This window comes from Neopelma chrysocephalum, unplaced genomic scaffold, assembly GCF_003984885.1.
Source record: "Neopelma chrysocephalum unplaced genomic scaffold, ASM398488v2 Primary Assembly neopelma1_188, whole genome shotgun sequence".
Lineage (NCBI taxonomy): Eukaryota > Metazoa > Chordata > Aves > Passeriformes > Pipridae > Neopelma > Neopelma chrysocephalum.
In genome coordinates, this window is record NW_020897850.1 from 1,849,855 (window position 1) to 1,863,274 (window position 13,420).

At 45.6% G+C, this 13,420-nt stretch overlaps 1 protein-coding gene across 1 annotated transcript in view; it reads left to right on the forward strand.

Moving 5' to 3' along the window:
- Nucleotides 1-1,471, forward strand: part of ARHGAP8 (Rho GTPase activating protein 8) — a 57,256-nt gene extending 55,785 nt beyond the window's left edge. Inside the window, exon 13 of the mRNA XM_027702501.1 lies at nucleotides 620-1,471. Coding sequence (XP_027558302.1) covers nucleotides 620-817 — 198 coding nt within the window. The 3' untranslated portion in view covers nucleotides 818-1,471. The remainder of the gene's footprint in view (nucleotides 1-619) is intronic.
- Nucleotides 1,472-13,420: the final 11,949 nt, after the last annotated feature.

Consider the following 13,420-nt stretch of genomic DNA (forward strand, 5'->3'; position numbering starts at 1 on the left):
GGGTGGATGTGGAGGTACTTGGAAGAGAAGTCATGCATCAGTGAAAGGAAAAACAATCCTTCTAAAGCTTCATAGAATCATAGAATCATAGAATCAGCTGGGTTGGAAGGGACCTCCGAGATCATCAAGTCCAACCCTTGGTCCAACCCTGCCATGGTTCCCAGCCCATGGCACTGATGCCACATCCAGTCTCATCTTAAAAACCTCCAGGGACGGAGAATCCACCACTTCCCTGGGCAGCCCATTCCAATGGCTGAGCACCCTCTCTGGAAAGAAATTCTTTCTAATATCCAACCTAAACCTCCCCTGGCACAGCTGAAGACCCTGAGCCCTCTTGTCTTGCTGAGAGTTGCCTGGGAAAGAGACCAACCCCCACCTGGCTCCCCCCTCCTGTCAGGGAGTTGTAGAGAGTGAGGAGGTCTCCCCTGAGCCTCCTCTTCTCCAGGCTGAGCCCCCCCAGCTCCCTCAGCCTCTCCTCATAGAGACACCCTCCAGGTTGATGTACCCGTGCCCAGGGTCTGCTCCCCTCGCTGGTTCCTCCTCAATACAGGTGATGTCTTGTCTCTCCCTGTCTGAGCCACCTGTCTGCACATCCCTGTTCACGTTTATGTTTTTCCAGGTTTCCCAGGAGAGCATCTATAACAGAATGACAGCATCCAGCCTGGCCTGTGTCTTTGGCTTGAATCTGATCTGGCCCTCGAAAGGAACTGCCTCCCTGAGTGCTCTGGTGCCCCTGAACCTCTTCACTGAGCTGCTGATAGATTTCTACACCAATATCTTCAACTCCCGGACAGTGCCTGGGGAGGTCTTGCCTTGATGCTCCCAGAGAGGAGGATGGACCAAAGCTCCTGTGCCTCAACTGGTGCCACATTTATGTTCAGAGCTCTCTCCTGCGAAGAAAATTTTCAATACAGAGTAAAGTTTCTGCATCTTCCCAAATACCAAAGATGCTGGGAGAAGTACAGTGCCCTGTATGTTCTCTTCACATGGGGAGAATATGAACATGAACATTCAATGACCAACAGGTCAAAGTGAATCCCCTTATTAAACTTATTAAGCTGGCAAAAACTGTTAAAAAAACCCCACGACACTACATGCCAGTCTGTCATTTCTTGGGGATCTGGAGACATTACTATGTGACATTATTTTCTGCATGGGCAGAGCCAAGTTCTGGACCACTCCTGAATGTACATATTTCTCCTTTTTTGTTTTTTTTATTTGAATACAAGTTTGTTAGAAATTTCCCCGTTAAGTTAATAAAAGTGGAATCAATTTTTAAGTACGAACATTTCTATTTTTCCATACACTGAAGTGTCTTGTTTCACACACACACAAAAAAGTGTGGGCAGTTGTTGACGAGAACCACGAAGAATAAAACGTTTCCTGGGTAATTTGAGTTGTGCAGACAGCTAACTAATGATGCTTGCAAATACCTAATATGTGCAGTTAATCACTGCAGCTGCACATGCAAAGGGTGTGGAAGCTTTTTACTTCTTATAAGTTCATATAGGGAGCTGCTTTTTCCCCCCTAAATTCTTGGCATTTTCGTCAGTGGAGTTGTATCAGTGAGTGCATAATACAGAATACAGACTAATTTTGAGACAAGTACCCCCAGCATTTGGACTGTGTGATTTTGCAGATTGAGTCAACAGAAATTTGCTCTTCAAATCAGTTTCTCTAGAAAGCATTAAGAGCAACAACTTGGATAATATAACTAATGCCATTTTTACACATTGAAAGTCTATTATTAGTCCCGAAGTGAATAATTAGCCAACATAAAGGGAAGATTTTCAGTGTTTCCTTTCTAACTATGCCATTAATACGGCTCTGATGAACTCTAACACCCTGCTATTTCATTGTTTAACACTGATTGGCACTGGTGTGGCATAACAAAGTTATCACCACGTTGCCTGCAGAGCAGAAGAAAATTAACCAGCGTTAAAAAAAGGTAAGTGGTGTTTTCCCTAATGCTCTGGTCTTCCTGCTTCTGTGCAGAGCTAATGAAACAGAGGGACTATTTAGACTTCAGTAAAAGTGACAGTCTCAGGAGGACAGTTTAGGCACCCCCTCCTTTCAAAAACACAGGGACACCTTTTACCCCCTGGGTTTTAGTGAGCTGAGGGCTTGTGCTTCTGTCCTTCCCCTTGGCAGTTTGGAATTGCCTGCCCGTGTGAAGGGGGGAAAAAATCTTATTGCAGAGGGAGGAGAGGGTTTGCTCTTGTCAGTAATTTCAGGACACAACCAAGTATTCAGGAGGCTGTGGATGCTGGATGTGCCAGGCCTCCATTTGCCCAGTAGATGTCATCTATAGCATTAGGCAATGATTAAAATTTGAAATACGCAGAGGCTTTAGGGCAAGATGTTTTAGGACCAACTTCTCACGTCGCAGTTGTGTGTTTCCCCAGGTCCTCAAGTGCCTTAAAGACAACATTTTGGCTTTTGAATATATGCAAGTAATAACCATTTATTACTCCCATTTACATATAAAATCTCACATAACACAAAGAGAATAATTAACAAGTATTCACGACTGTTGCATTTCATCAAAATGAGGTTGCCAAGGATAAAACCATCATAGTTTTGTATTTTAACTCATCAAGTTTACATCTGAGGTACCAGTGACAGCCTCCTTGCCTTGAATTATGTAAACCAAACACAGTTATGCTCAGCACCTGGTTCTGCACATCAGCACCTGGTTTTGATGAGGGAGGAATTTGGCCTCTGGGAATTAACAAAACCACACTATTTTGCCACTGGTCAAAATACATATGGGTTAGTTTTGCTGTCTGCAAAAAAAAATGAAGGAGCACCTGGTTTTGGAAAAGTGCTTTAGGATTAAATATTGGTAAGTCCTATAAAATGGTTGTTTTCCATTTCCCCATGTCCCCTTTCAAAAACCCAGCAACACCAAATGGCATTTGGTCTGCTGTGAGATGGGAATGGGAGTCCGGGACAACTTTGGCACAGTACCAGACCAGAGCCCTTTGGATTGAAATCCTGAGTCCATGGAAGTCAGCTTTGCTCAGAAAGTCCCCAGGGCTGGAGAGGGGGCTCCCACATTGATTTACTTCTCCAACTCATCCCAGATTGGGAGAGAGCAGCAATTTGGCAGCCAGAGGAGAAGCGAGCCCTCGGGATGCAGCTGCCTCTGACCCCTTTACTTTTACAAGTAAGAAGTGCAAGACATGAGCACCCCTTCACTGATTTGCCTGCCTGGGGACACCCAAGATGGTGATTAAAACTGGCCTCACTCTCTCAGCACTGGTCACATGCCAAGCGGCAGATCTTCCTTGCAGGGCTTTGTAAAATACCATTTCCCAGCAATTTATGGCTCCTCTCATTCAGTGAATGAAGAACAAAATGGCATTTTCTCATCTCAAGGTGCCTTCTTCCTTTAGAGAACAGGTCACACCTGTTATCCCAGTGCAGTCATTTGATGCTGCTGGAGAGAAGAGGGGGCTCTGCTTCTGATCAGTGCTGGGGGGACAGTGGGACAGGGGACTGGGATTCCTGCTCCCCCTTGCCTTCCACCCCAGCCTTTCCCTGCAATCCTGCCCATCACAGGGATCAGACTTTCCCAAATTAAAGGCACCTGGGTATCAAACCCCTCCTAGTGATGAGACCCCAGCTCTGTCCCCCCCTGCCCCAAAGGAAGGGGCAAAATCCTCCCTCTGCAGCAGAACTCCCCCCCCCGCCCCATCTCTGTCCTGAGTGCCAGACTTAACTACGACATTAAATCAGCTCTCATGAATTATTCAGAAGGGTTTGGAGTGAAATTCATGTTAGAGAAATATATGTTTCAAATTTCCTGACTCTAAGAGGAGTCCTGGAGGTGTCCCCTGCAGTTACTTTGATAACAGTTTCTCTTTACAAATGATAATTGCACGATTCCAGCTTTTGTACAGTGTGGCCTTGTGAACTCTTCTCTCGTATCAAAGAACAATTTTCAGATCATTTCCATAGCAAAAAGAAAGTGATTATGGAGATAATCTGTTGGAAACACACATGCTGGATTTCAGTTTAAAACAATAAAATGCAGTCGTGGAATGAGAAATCAAGTGTTACCTAGCTGACAATATGCAGAGAATAAATTGCCTAAGCATTTTAGTTTACTGAGCTGTTAGGAGTTGAAAATTGGTCCCAAGATTAGTCTGATTATCAGGGTGCCTCTAGCAACAAGCACCGAAGGGAAGGAGGGGGAAGGGAATACTTTTCCACCCTGAATCTATGAAGAAATGTAAGAAGATTGAACAATGTCATTAACCGAGGGGGGGCCTTTGCAGCTCTTACAAAAAAAACTTCCACAAATGCCTCTCACTTCCACGTGTGCAGATGATCTGTCTGTGTGTGCTGCAATCCTCGAGCAGCAGCAGCCCCAGAACCTCCCAGAGCCTTATAAACTTTAATATATTCATCCACCCGTGAGGGCACTAGGAATAGAAAACTCCAGATATTCTATTCGCGTGGTTGGGGTGTGCTCAGGTAGCACGTTTGACTTTTAATAGGATTGATGGTGCAATCATACCCCCCCTCCCCTTCACTTCCTGAATGGTTTGTCTTCACAAATGCAGCTTTGCCAACACTCTGGTTTTTTGAGGGGCCGTGGGAGTGTTGGGATGTGGGAGAAGAAGGTGAGGGAGAGGTACCGGCAGCACCCGAAATTCGTGAAGTGAGAAACTTGTGTTCAGTCGAAGCTTTACTGGGCACTCACATTCCAGCCCATCCCCTGAGCATTTCTGTGGGAAATATCCCTCTCTTTAAATTCAGAAAGATGGCATAAACTTAGGGAACAAAGAAACAAGGAAGAATTTATTCAACACGTTGGGTCTTTCTCTCACCGGGGAAAAAGACGCCTTCGGTTTAAATTCCATACATTTTATAGTTTCACAAAAGCCCACCCTTTTCAGATAAGTTTTAATGTATTTATCTTTACCTAAAAAGGTTTCTTTTCTCTGAAAAGGGGCTTTCCCTTTTTCCCAACTGGCTGCAAGCCATCCTCGTGTACAAAATGGCCCTAAAATATTTAATTTTTTAAGAATTTTCTCATTTCCCTTATCCCGCCAAAAGAGACCTTGATACCCAAGTTCAGGTCTTGGGACTTGTATATCTTACAACTTCACGATATGCCTATTTATATAAAAAACGTGATTTTATTTCTCATATTTCTAACATGTTTCCATGTACAAAGAGCAGTCAGCAGCAAAGCCCTGCTGTGAGCAGGCATGTCTCCATCGAAGCCAAAGGTGTGAGTGTGAGAAGGGTGCAAACCTTGTGTTCAAAACGTGTTCTGCCTTCTCTGGTGGAATAATGCTCATTTTCACAACCTGAATTCAAAGTTTGATTTCTGTCCTTATCCGTGCACATCCTGGAGAGTCGTTTTGGTGTGTGTGGAATAGAGCAAAGGATTCCAGTGTTCTTCTTTCTTGCAGACTGGAAAGCTCGAGAAAGGACTGCCTGGGGGGTTGTGCTGGTGATTTATACAGTGAGCTGGGCTGGAGACCAAGCAGGAAACTCAAATACAGCCAGGGAAAAAAGCCCTTTTACACAGTGGGCCTCTCAGCACCTAAATTCTGTCACCCAGAATTTTCACTGAGAAAAAAGACTTCTTCTGGTTTGCCTCTCTGAGCTGGAGATGCACAAACACATGATGGTACACGAGTTCTCCTGTTTCTTCCTAACTGGGGTCTGTGCCCTGTAGTGCTGGGAAAGCTGTGGTACTTGTACACAGGACTGCAGCCCTATTATACTGGCTGTTCCTCTCTGGAATAGCTGGCGGTTCACCCTTAAAAATAATTAGCTGATTGGAAAATTATTTCTGCTGGAACGTGACAACTCAACAAAAAATAAAAGTGTTTTCTTAAAAGGCTCAGTTTTGGTGCTGTTCTTTCAGAAATCGTGAAGTTCTTCTAAAAAGCTGCCTGTGTGCGGCTGAACCACAGAATTCCAAGCTCATCCAGGGCTCAGCTCTGGCTCTGCCAGCCTCTGCAGAGCTCCAGACCTTCCCATTCGTGGAGATGCCATCACCTTTCTGCACGTGGTGCCGCAATTATTGCCAGAGGTGAGGAGGGAATTCTGCTGGAGCCGGGGGGAGATGACACACATAGCTGACTGATCATTAATGCTGGCTTTTTTTCCTGTGGCCATGATTTCTCCACGGTGCAATCCTGGTGCAGTGACTGTTCTCCTGGCTGGCAGTCTGTCTGCAGTCCCCAGAGCAGCAGCTTGTCACTCACAGGCTTAGAGCTTGATCCCACAGTTGGGAGAGGCTGGATCTGATGCCTGGCCCAGATCTTGGGGGGCAAAACTGCAGAGTGCAGTATGGGAACATGCTTCTCCAAAACACGTAGCTCAGACTGCTGTCTGCTTCATTTTCTCATGCTTCAATCCTAATCCTCAAAAACATACTCATTTAACCTGCTGCCAGCCCAGATGTTAATGCCAAGCTCCTCAAGCCTGATATGAAATTAGGATTTCTACAGTTTTGTTTTTTTTTTCTTTATTACATGGGTTGTGTTCCCCAATACCGAGTTGTACTCTCGAATTGTTTCTGCACTCCAACCTTTAATTGCCCACAAAAGCAGTTTACAGCCTCTTAGTCATCTGTCATGAAAATTATCCCCCTAATTAATGGGATAATAAAAAGCAATTGTAAAACGCACCAAACTGCATCATCTTTAGTGTCTGAACTGGATTTCTGCAGCAAGTCATGGAAGTCTTTGGATGGGTGGATATTTGACACTTAGCCCAAGAATTTCTTGACCTAAAGCTCTAAAAATAGTAATGATTGTATTAAGGTACTTGGAGTTTCTCTTTCAGGAGTGTCCAAAGAAACACGTTCTCCCCCTCTTTCACCTGCCAGAGTTGTCTTTTTTATTTTCCTGTGTATTCCCCACCCCTTCAGAGCTGCATCCTCTGCCTATTGCCAGGTGCTTCCTTCTCCCTCTGCAGTCTGCCAGCAGTCTATGGACACGACCCCACTGGGATTTTGTGGGGGCAGGAATGATCCAAGGCTCTCGTGGCAGTTCTGCAGCTGGATAAACTGAACTGAAACTGCAGGAGCTTTGGGTTTGCAGGGAAGTTTCAGATTGCAGTGTTTGAGTGAGTGAAATTGCCCAAATTGTGTTTTCCCCCGTCTCTGAGGCAGAAAGATGGTTATGCTTTTGATAACTAGATTGGGCTTTTATATCTAATAACCCAACACTTGCGCTGGAGGGGAAAAGAAGTTGGGATGATTTTTCCTTTCCCTATTTCCACTGCTCCCAGCCTTCCTCATCAGCCTGTGTCCTCTGAAAAACTTGCTGTAGTGTTGCAGAGATGAAGTGCAGCCTCAGCTGATGTCCAGTGAAGCTGATGTTGTATTTAATAACCCAGAATAAGACAGGGCATCTCACCAGGCTGCATCACTCCGAGCACGTGCATGGAGCTGAGCAAGGCTGGGGGCTGTGTCTGCCTTGTTCTATATTTGGGGTCCTAGAGGGGTGTTTTTTCCCTCCCCCCTTTCCCTTTCAGTACAGGAGCTCCTGCACACTCACTGGGCTACCAAACACCAGCATCCACTGGCCACCAAATGCCCTCATTTTAGTCTCATCTGCATAGAGTACTTTATTCTGCTGCAAAACCACAACATGTTGAACTATCAAAATCACTTCCACATTGTAGAAGGATTAGCAGGCCTACATTCCTCTGTAGCTTGACTAAATTTTTGTTTTCTTATCTTTGGCTCGTGGCTGATCTCCCAGGCAATGCTGCAGCAAAAGCCTTCCAAGGTCCAGAGGGCACACTGCCAGCCCTGATGGGTAAGTGGCCGCAGCACAAGGACAAAACAAATCTATTCCATTACAAAACAACATTAAAATTCAGCAAGATAATATCGCTGTCTTCTGCACCAAAAGAGCTTTTACAGAATAATATAAACGAGAGGATGAAAATGATGAGAGGCTTTGTAGAGCTCTCTCACAAGCCCTGACACCCAGCATGCTCCTGCCAGGAAGGCAATAAACACCCCATTCTCTGCGTGTCACAGTATCACAACTTCTCCATATAATTACCACTTGAAAGTTAATAGGACTGTGCTCCCAGCGTGAGGGCTGTGTTTTCTGCAGTCATGGCATGTCCTGCATCCAGGGCTGTCACTGGGGACCTGGCTGGGCAAGCACTGTCTTGGAGGACAAGCTGTTTGAGGAAATCAAGCCACTTCCCCGGAGGAAAAGCCCGTTGTGCCCAGGCACTGAACAGGGTGGATAGTGCAGAGGTGGAAAGGTGGCTCCTCCTCCTCTCAGGAATCATGATGGACAACACCACTGAAGTGCAGGAAAGGGTGATTCAGATAAGGAAACCAAAGATGCCTGGCTGGCATAGAATCATAAAAATCGTTTAGGTTGGAAAAGACCGACCTAAATTTAAGATTGTCAGGTCCAGGTGTTAACCCACCACTAAACCACGTCCTCAAGTGCCATATCTACACACCTTTGAAGTACTTCCAGGGTTGATGACTCCACCACTGCTCTGGGCAGCCCTGACAATTTGGGGGCAGAGAAAAGCAAGTCTACACCCCTTTCTGTAGCTTTCCACGGAGGTCCAAGTGTTTGCCCATAGCCAAAAAACACACCCCAGGCTTTTAGGGGAGCACTCAGTTCTTTTCTGCACTGTTTTCTTTGAAGAAGCACATCTCTGGCATCACTAGGATTATTACCATGCCATTATGACACACAGGGTGTTGCTGTCTCTCCCCAAGAAGATTGAGTGCACAGTTTATTTTTCTAGGCTGTTAGCTGGGCTCAGGAGCAAGGTCTACCCAGGTTGCCCCTTTGGGCTGGCACCATGTGCCTCTGTCTTGCCATCACTGCAGAAAACAACCCAGCTGGAGCCCAGGAATTATCCCAGTGACCCGGCATTGCCCTGTGCAACCTCACCTTTCAAAATTCAGGAGTGCAAAAGCCTGTGCTGCATCCCTGGCTTTGATGGCAGGGAGTCCCACCAGCCTTTGGACCCTACTGGCCCTTGCAGTGCCATTTCCAATGACCTGGATTACCTGTGTCATCACTGAGTGAGCTTCTGACTGAGGAAAGCAACTTGATGACCAGAGAGGTGGAAAAGAAAACCAGGTAAAGCACCTCACGTGAAAGCCCAGCAATCCCAGCCTTCATCTGGAGAAAAAGGAGGTTCATGCAGGGGTGGGTGCCCAGCCCACGGCTCAGTGCAACTGGGAGCACATTTTATTTATAAACTTTGTAAACCCTCTCCTGCCTAACATAAAGCCCAAAATGAAAGGCTTGTGCCAGTATTTTACCATGGAAATAAGTGTTTGTGTTTCTTGACAATAGTTGGTTCTAACAGTGTGCAGAGGCTTGGTGGCGTTTGTGCAGGGGTTTGTTTGTGTTGACAGTGGTACAGCACCAAATCAGCACTGACTCTGCTCTGCAGTGCTGTCAGATTTCAGTGTGTGGCTTTTACACCACAGGTCTCCAGTTTTGAGGGCAAATTCGTGGAGCAAAAGCAAATGGGGGAGCTCTGAGTTGAGACCCCTGGAGGCAGTGACATCTGCCTGTCTTTGATAAGAATTTCTGAGAGTGAAGCACTTAGAGAGTGAAATTAAAAGCTTTGATCTGTTTTTTTGTTTCATCATTATTTCATGCCTGTGCCTTTCAGTTCTTTATTAGGCTGCAGTGTTTAGTTACTGCTCCAGTGCAGGGCAGGAGCTGGCAGCCAGCTGGCACTGCCAGGGCTCACCCCCTGGCTCCAGCCTGAGCCCAGCTAAATAAACAGGTGACAGACACACACCCAGAGCAACATTGCCTCCAAAAATAGTGACCCTCTGGCCCCAACACATGGGGTACCCCTGTGTGAGGCAGCCCCAAATGCCCAGGGCACACAGCAGAGGTGATGACAGAATCCCAGAATCATTTTGGTTGGAAAAGGCCTCGAAGATGGAGTTAAACCACTAAACTGAAAATGCCCAGTCCACCAGTGAACCACGTCCCCAGGTGCCACATCTGCATGCATTTTAAATCCCTCCGGAGGTGGTGACTCCACCATTCCCTGGGCAGCCTGTTCCTACGCTTTACAACACTTTTTTTCGGTGAAGAAATAGCAACAGCATCTTTTTTTTTTTTCTGTTTTCCCTTCTCCCTGGCCAGAATCTCTCTATCAAGCCTGTGTATGCTTTGTAGTATTTTTTTCCTATCATGACAATTTAATTTTTTGCTTGCTCTTTTAAGGGAGGGGGGGAAAAAAAAACCCCAACTTTTGCTTTAATGATCTTCACCACGGTAAACTTAAAAGTGTCTTACAGCAGCAGCCTGGCATTTTCTGTTTGCACCAGTCAGTCGCTAGTGATTGATCTCAGAAGCCGGGCTTCATTTTCTGAGCAAAATAAGCTGCAGTTGGCAAAACCTGATTAAAGTGAGTGGAGCTTTATCTGATGTGGCTGTTGCCACTCATTTCATGGTAATGACTTTCTTTTCAACTACAGAGGACCTGCAGAAAGCAGAACAAAAAAGTGCGGCTCGGTTTATAAGGCACTCTTCTAAAAGTTTAAGCGATCCTAATAGGCCATCAAACTGCTAAAAAACCCGTTGGCATGTGGAATAAACTCCTGGTACTGCTGCTGCGGAGTTTGTGTTGTCATCCTTCCTTCCATTAAGGTCTGACACGAGAGAAGCTGCTGATGTTACTGTTAAATCCATCATGCAAAAATTGCTGCCGTGATCGTGGACTAAATATTTTAAAAAATAATAATAAAAAATTAAAAATCGAGGCGTCTTGACTTTGCTTCCTGATTTTTGAGCATTCAGTCCTAATGGATCCACTGTGGCTTCTCCCTCCGGGAATGACTGATTAAAGTGAGCTGGAAGGGACCCACAAGGATCATCGAGTCCAGCTCAGCCCTGCACGGGACCATCCTCAAGAGCACGAAGCCCCAAACCATCTGAGATCGTGGCACAAACAAGCCATGCCAGCATTCCTCATTCAGTTACTCCCCATGAGACAGAAGAGTTTCTTTTCCTCTCATTTCTGAGGGAGGGAAGGAAGAGCAGGTGAAATTACAGGGAAAGAGGTGCAAATATAAAACAGGCTCAGAGACAACAGGCTCTATTCCAGTGGCAGCTCCTCTGCGAGGGCACTCATGGCACGTGAAAGGGTCCTGTGCACAGAAAACTGTCTGCCAGGGGAAAATAAAGAGCTCTGAAAGCTGTGAAGTCTGGCACAGCCTGTAAAAATAACTTTGGCTTGGGAGGGGAGGCTGGGAACCCCGCAGCTCCTGGTTCCTTTCAAAGACCAGTGCCACACGGAGACTGGGGGCTCCTGCAAACCTCCACCAAAGCCTCCATTTAAATTACTATCAAAAGATTAAAGGCTACCCCAAGCCTACGCTCCCTTGCAACTGCATTAATTATTCAGGCAACACGCAGAGCTCTGTAATTGGCTCCTGTCTGCCAGCACAGGGCTGAGTTTGTAGGTTAGGGTGGTGCCAGACGGCTGCTGCTGCTGATTACAGACGATTTTGGGGTTTGCTGGTGTGAGGGGAGAGGTGTCTCCTAATACTGGAAGCGGTGTTAGGAAAAATCGGGCTGGGAGGGAGGAGGAGGCAGCTGAGCTGTAGGGAAAGCAGGGGCGCAGTGCTGAGCCCTCCCTGGTGACTGCAGCCAAAAATTAAATGGTGGCACTGCCAGGAGGGGAAGACAAGGCAACACACACCCAAACAATAAAAAACCATCCAAACCCTTTTCTTTATCCCCTACCCCTGACAAAAAAAAAAACAACCAAAAACAAACAAACAAAAAAAAAACAAACAACAAACCAAACCCAACCAACCCTGCTTCTGCTCTGCATGAGCACTAACAAGTGCAGGAGGTTTTATGCAGCTGTGACATTGATTTCATTTGGTAATTTTATTGGGAAGTTCTGTCCCTTCTGATGGCCAGAAAACAGCCAGCTCCTGCGAGGGCCCTCTAATTCTTTAGTGCAGTTAGAAGTGATTTATAAATGACTTTACAAAATGGGGCTTTGAAGAGCACCTGGAAGTGCAGGTCTGAAACCAAAGGCCAGCAGATCTGCAATTATTCCAAGAGGTGGGAAGCCAGGCAAGGGACTGGAGAGGGTGCCCTGCCTGGGAGACACCACGGCCTCAAGGAAGAGGTCACTTTCCCAGAAGAAGGAAAGCAGAAATTATTGTGGTTATTCTGGCATTGTTGAAATACGAAAATTGAAGAGAGTGGTGGAGAAATCAACACAAGTTTCTTCCCCCCCTCAGCCAGAGTCTGGCCAGGGAAGGACATGCTGTGTCCCCTCCGAGCCAAAACCACCACGACAACACTGCCATTAAATTGTCAGTCAAGTTTAATGCATCATAAAGAAGTAAAACTACATTGGCATATTTAAGACAAACACTTTTTTTTCCTATGCACACTATCCACTGGACAGTCCCCTTTTCAAAATAACTACTTTTAACAGTCCAAGACAGTTCTTCAGAAATTCTTCACATATTCAACCTTCCACGCTTTTCCTTTTTTTTTAATTTTTTTAAATTCATCTGAGAAGGAAAAAGAAAACTCATTAAACCTGAAAACATTTACATTGCAAGCCACGTCAGAATGCATAATTGGCGTACAATAACCAATGTATAACAATTGTGTTTTTTTTTACTTAGTTCACTTTGTTCATCAATAAAAGAATATAAAAATCTTGTTCAACCGAGTGTTGTGTATTAAAATAGATTTGTATAGTACTGCACAGTTTCTCCCGGAGTTGTGAAAATGGTTGAAGGGACCACGTGCTGCCTGGTGATGGGCGACGGAAAAAAGCCAGTCCCTCGTGTGGTTTTTTTTTATATTTTTTTTAATTAAAAACAGCGACAACGACAAAAAAAAAAAAGAAGGTATTCGGCACCATGTGATATGTTGATGTGAGAGACCAGCCTCGTGTGTCGTGCTCTGGTGGCTTTCCTTAAGTACCTGTTGTGCTGATTGACGGAGACCTCGGAGAGGGCGGGGATGGGGGCACTGGGAAAACCGGGGTGCCCATCACTCCCTTCCCAGGCAGCCACAGGAAGGGGGGCCGTGGCCTGGGGGGGCCAGGAGGGCCCTTGCAGAATCAGGAAGACTATCTAGTGAAACCAGCAGGTGCACTGGGGTTTCCTCAGGTTAATGCTAAATGCTCCCCAGATATGCTAAAATCCAACAAAATATTAAAAAAGAATCAAGTTTCCAAAAAAAAAAAAAAAAACAAACCCCACCCCTTTCAATTTTCCATGCCCTGTCCCTCCCCCAGAGCTCTTGATATTATCCAGTTCCAGAAACAACCCCTTGAGGCAGTTTTTTTTTTCTTTTCCTGTACCATTTCAGCAGATATTTCCACAAGAAAAAAAAATTAAAAAAAATCACGCTACGTATTTTTAGCAATAAAAATGCAGTACAAAAAT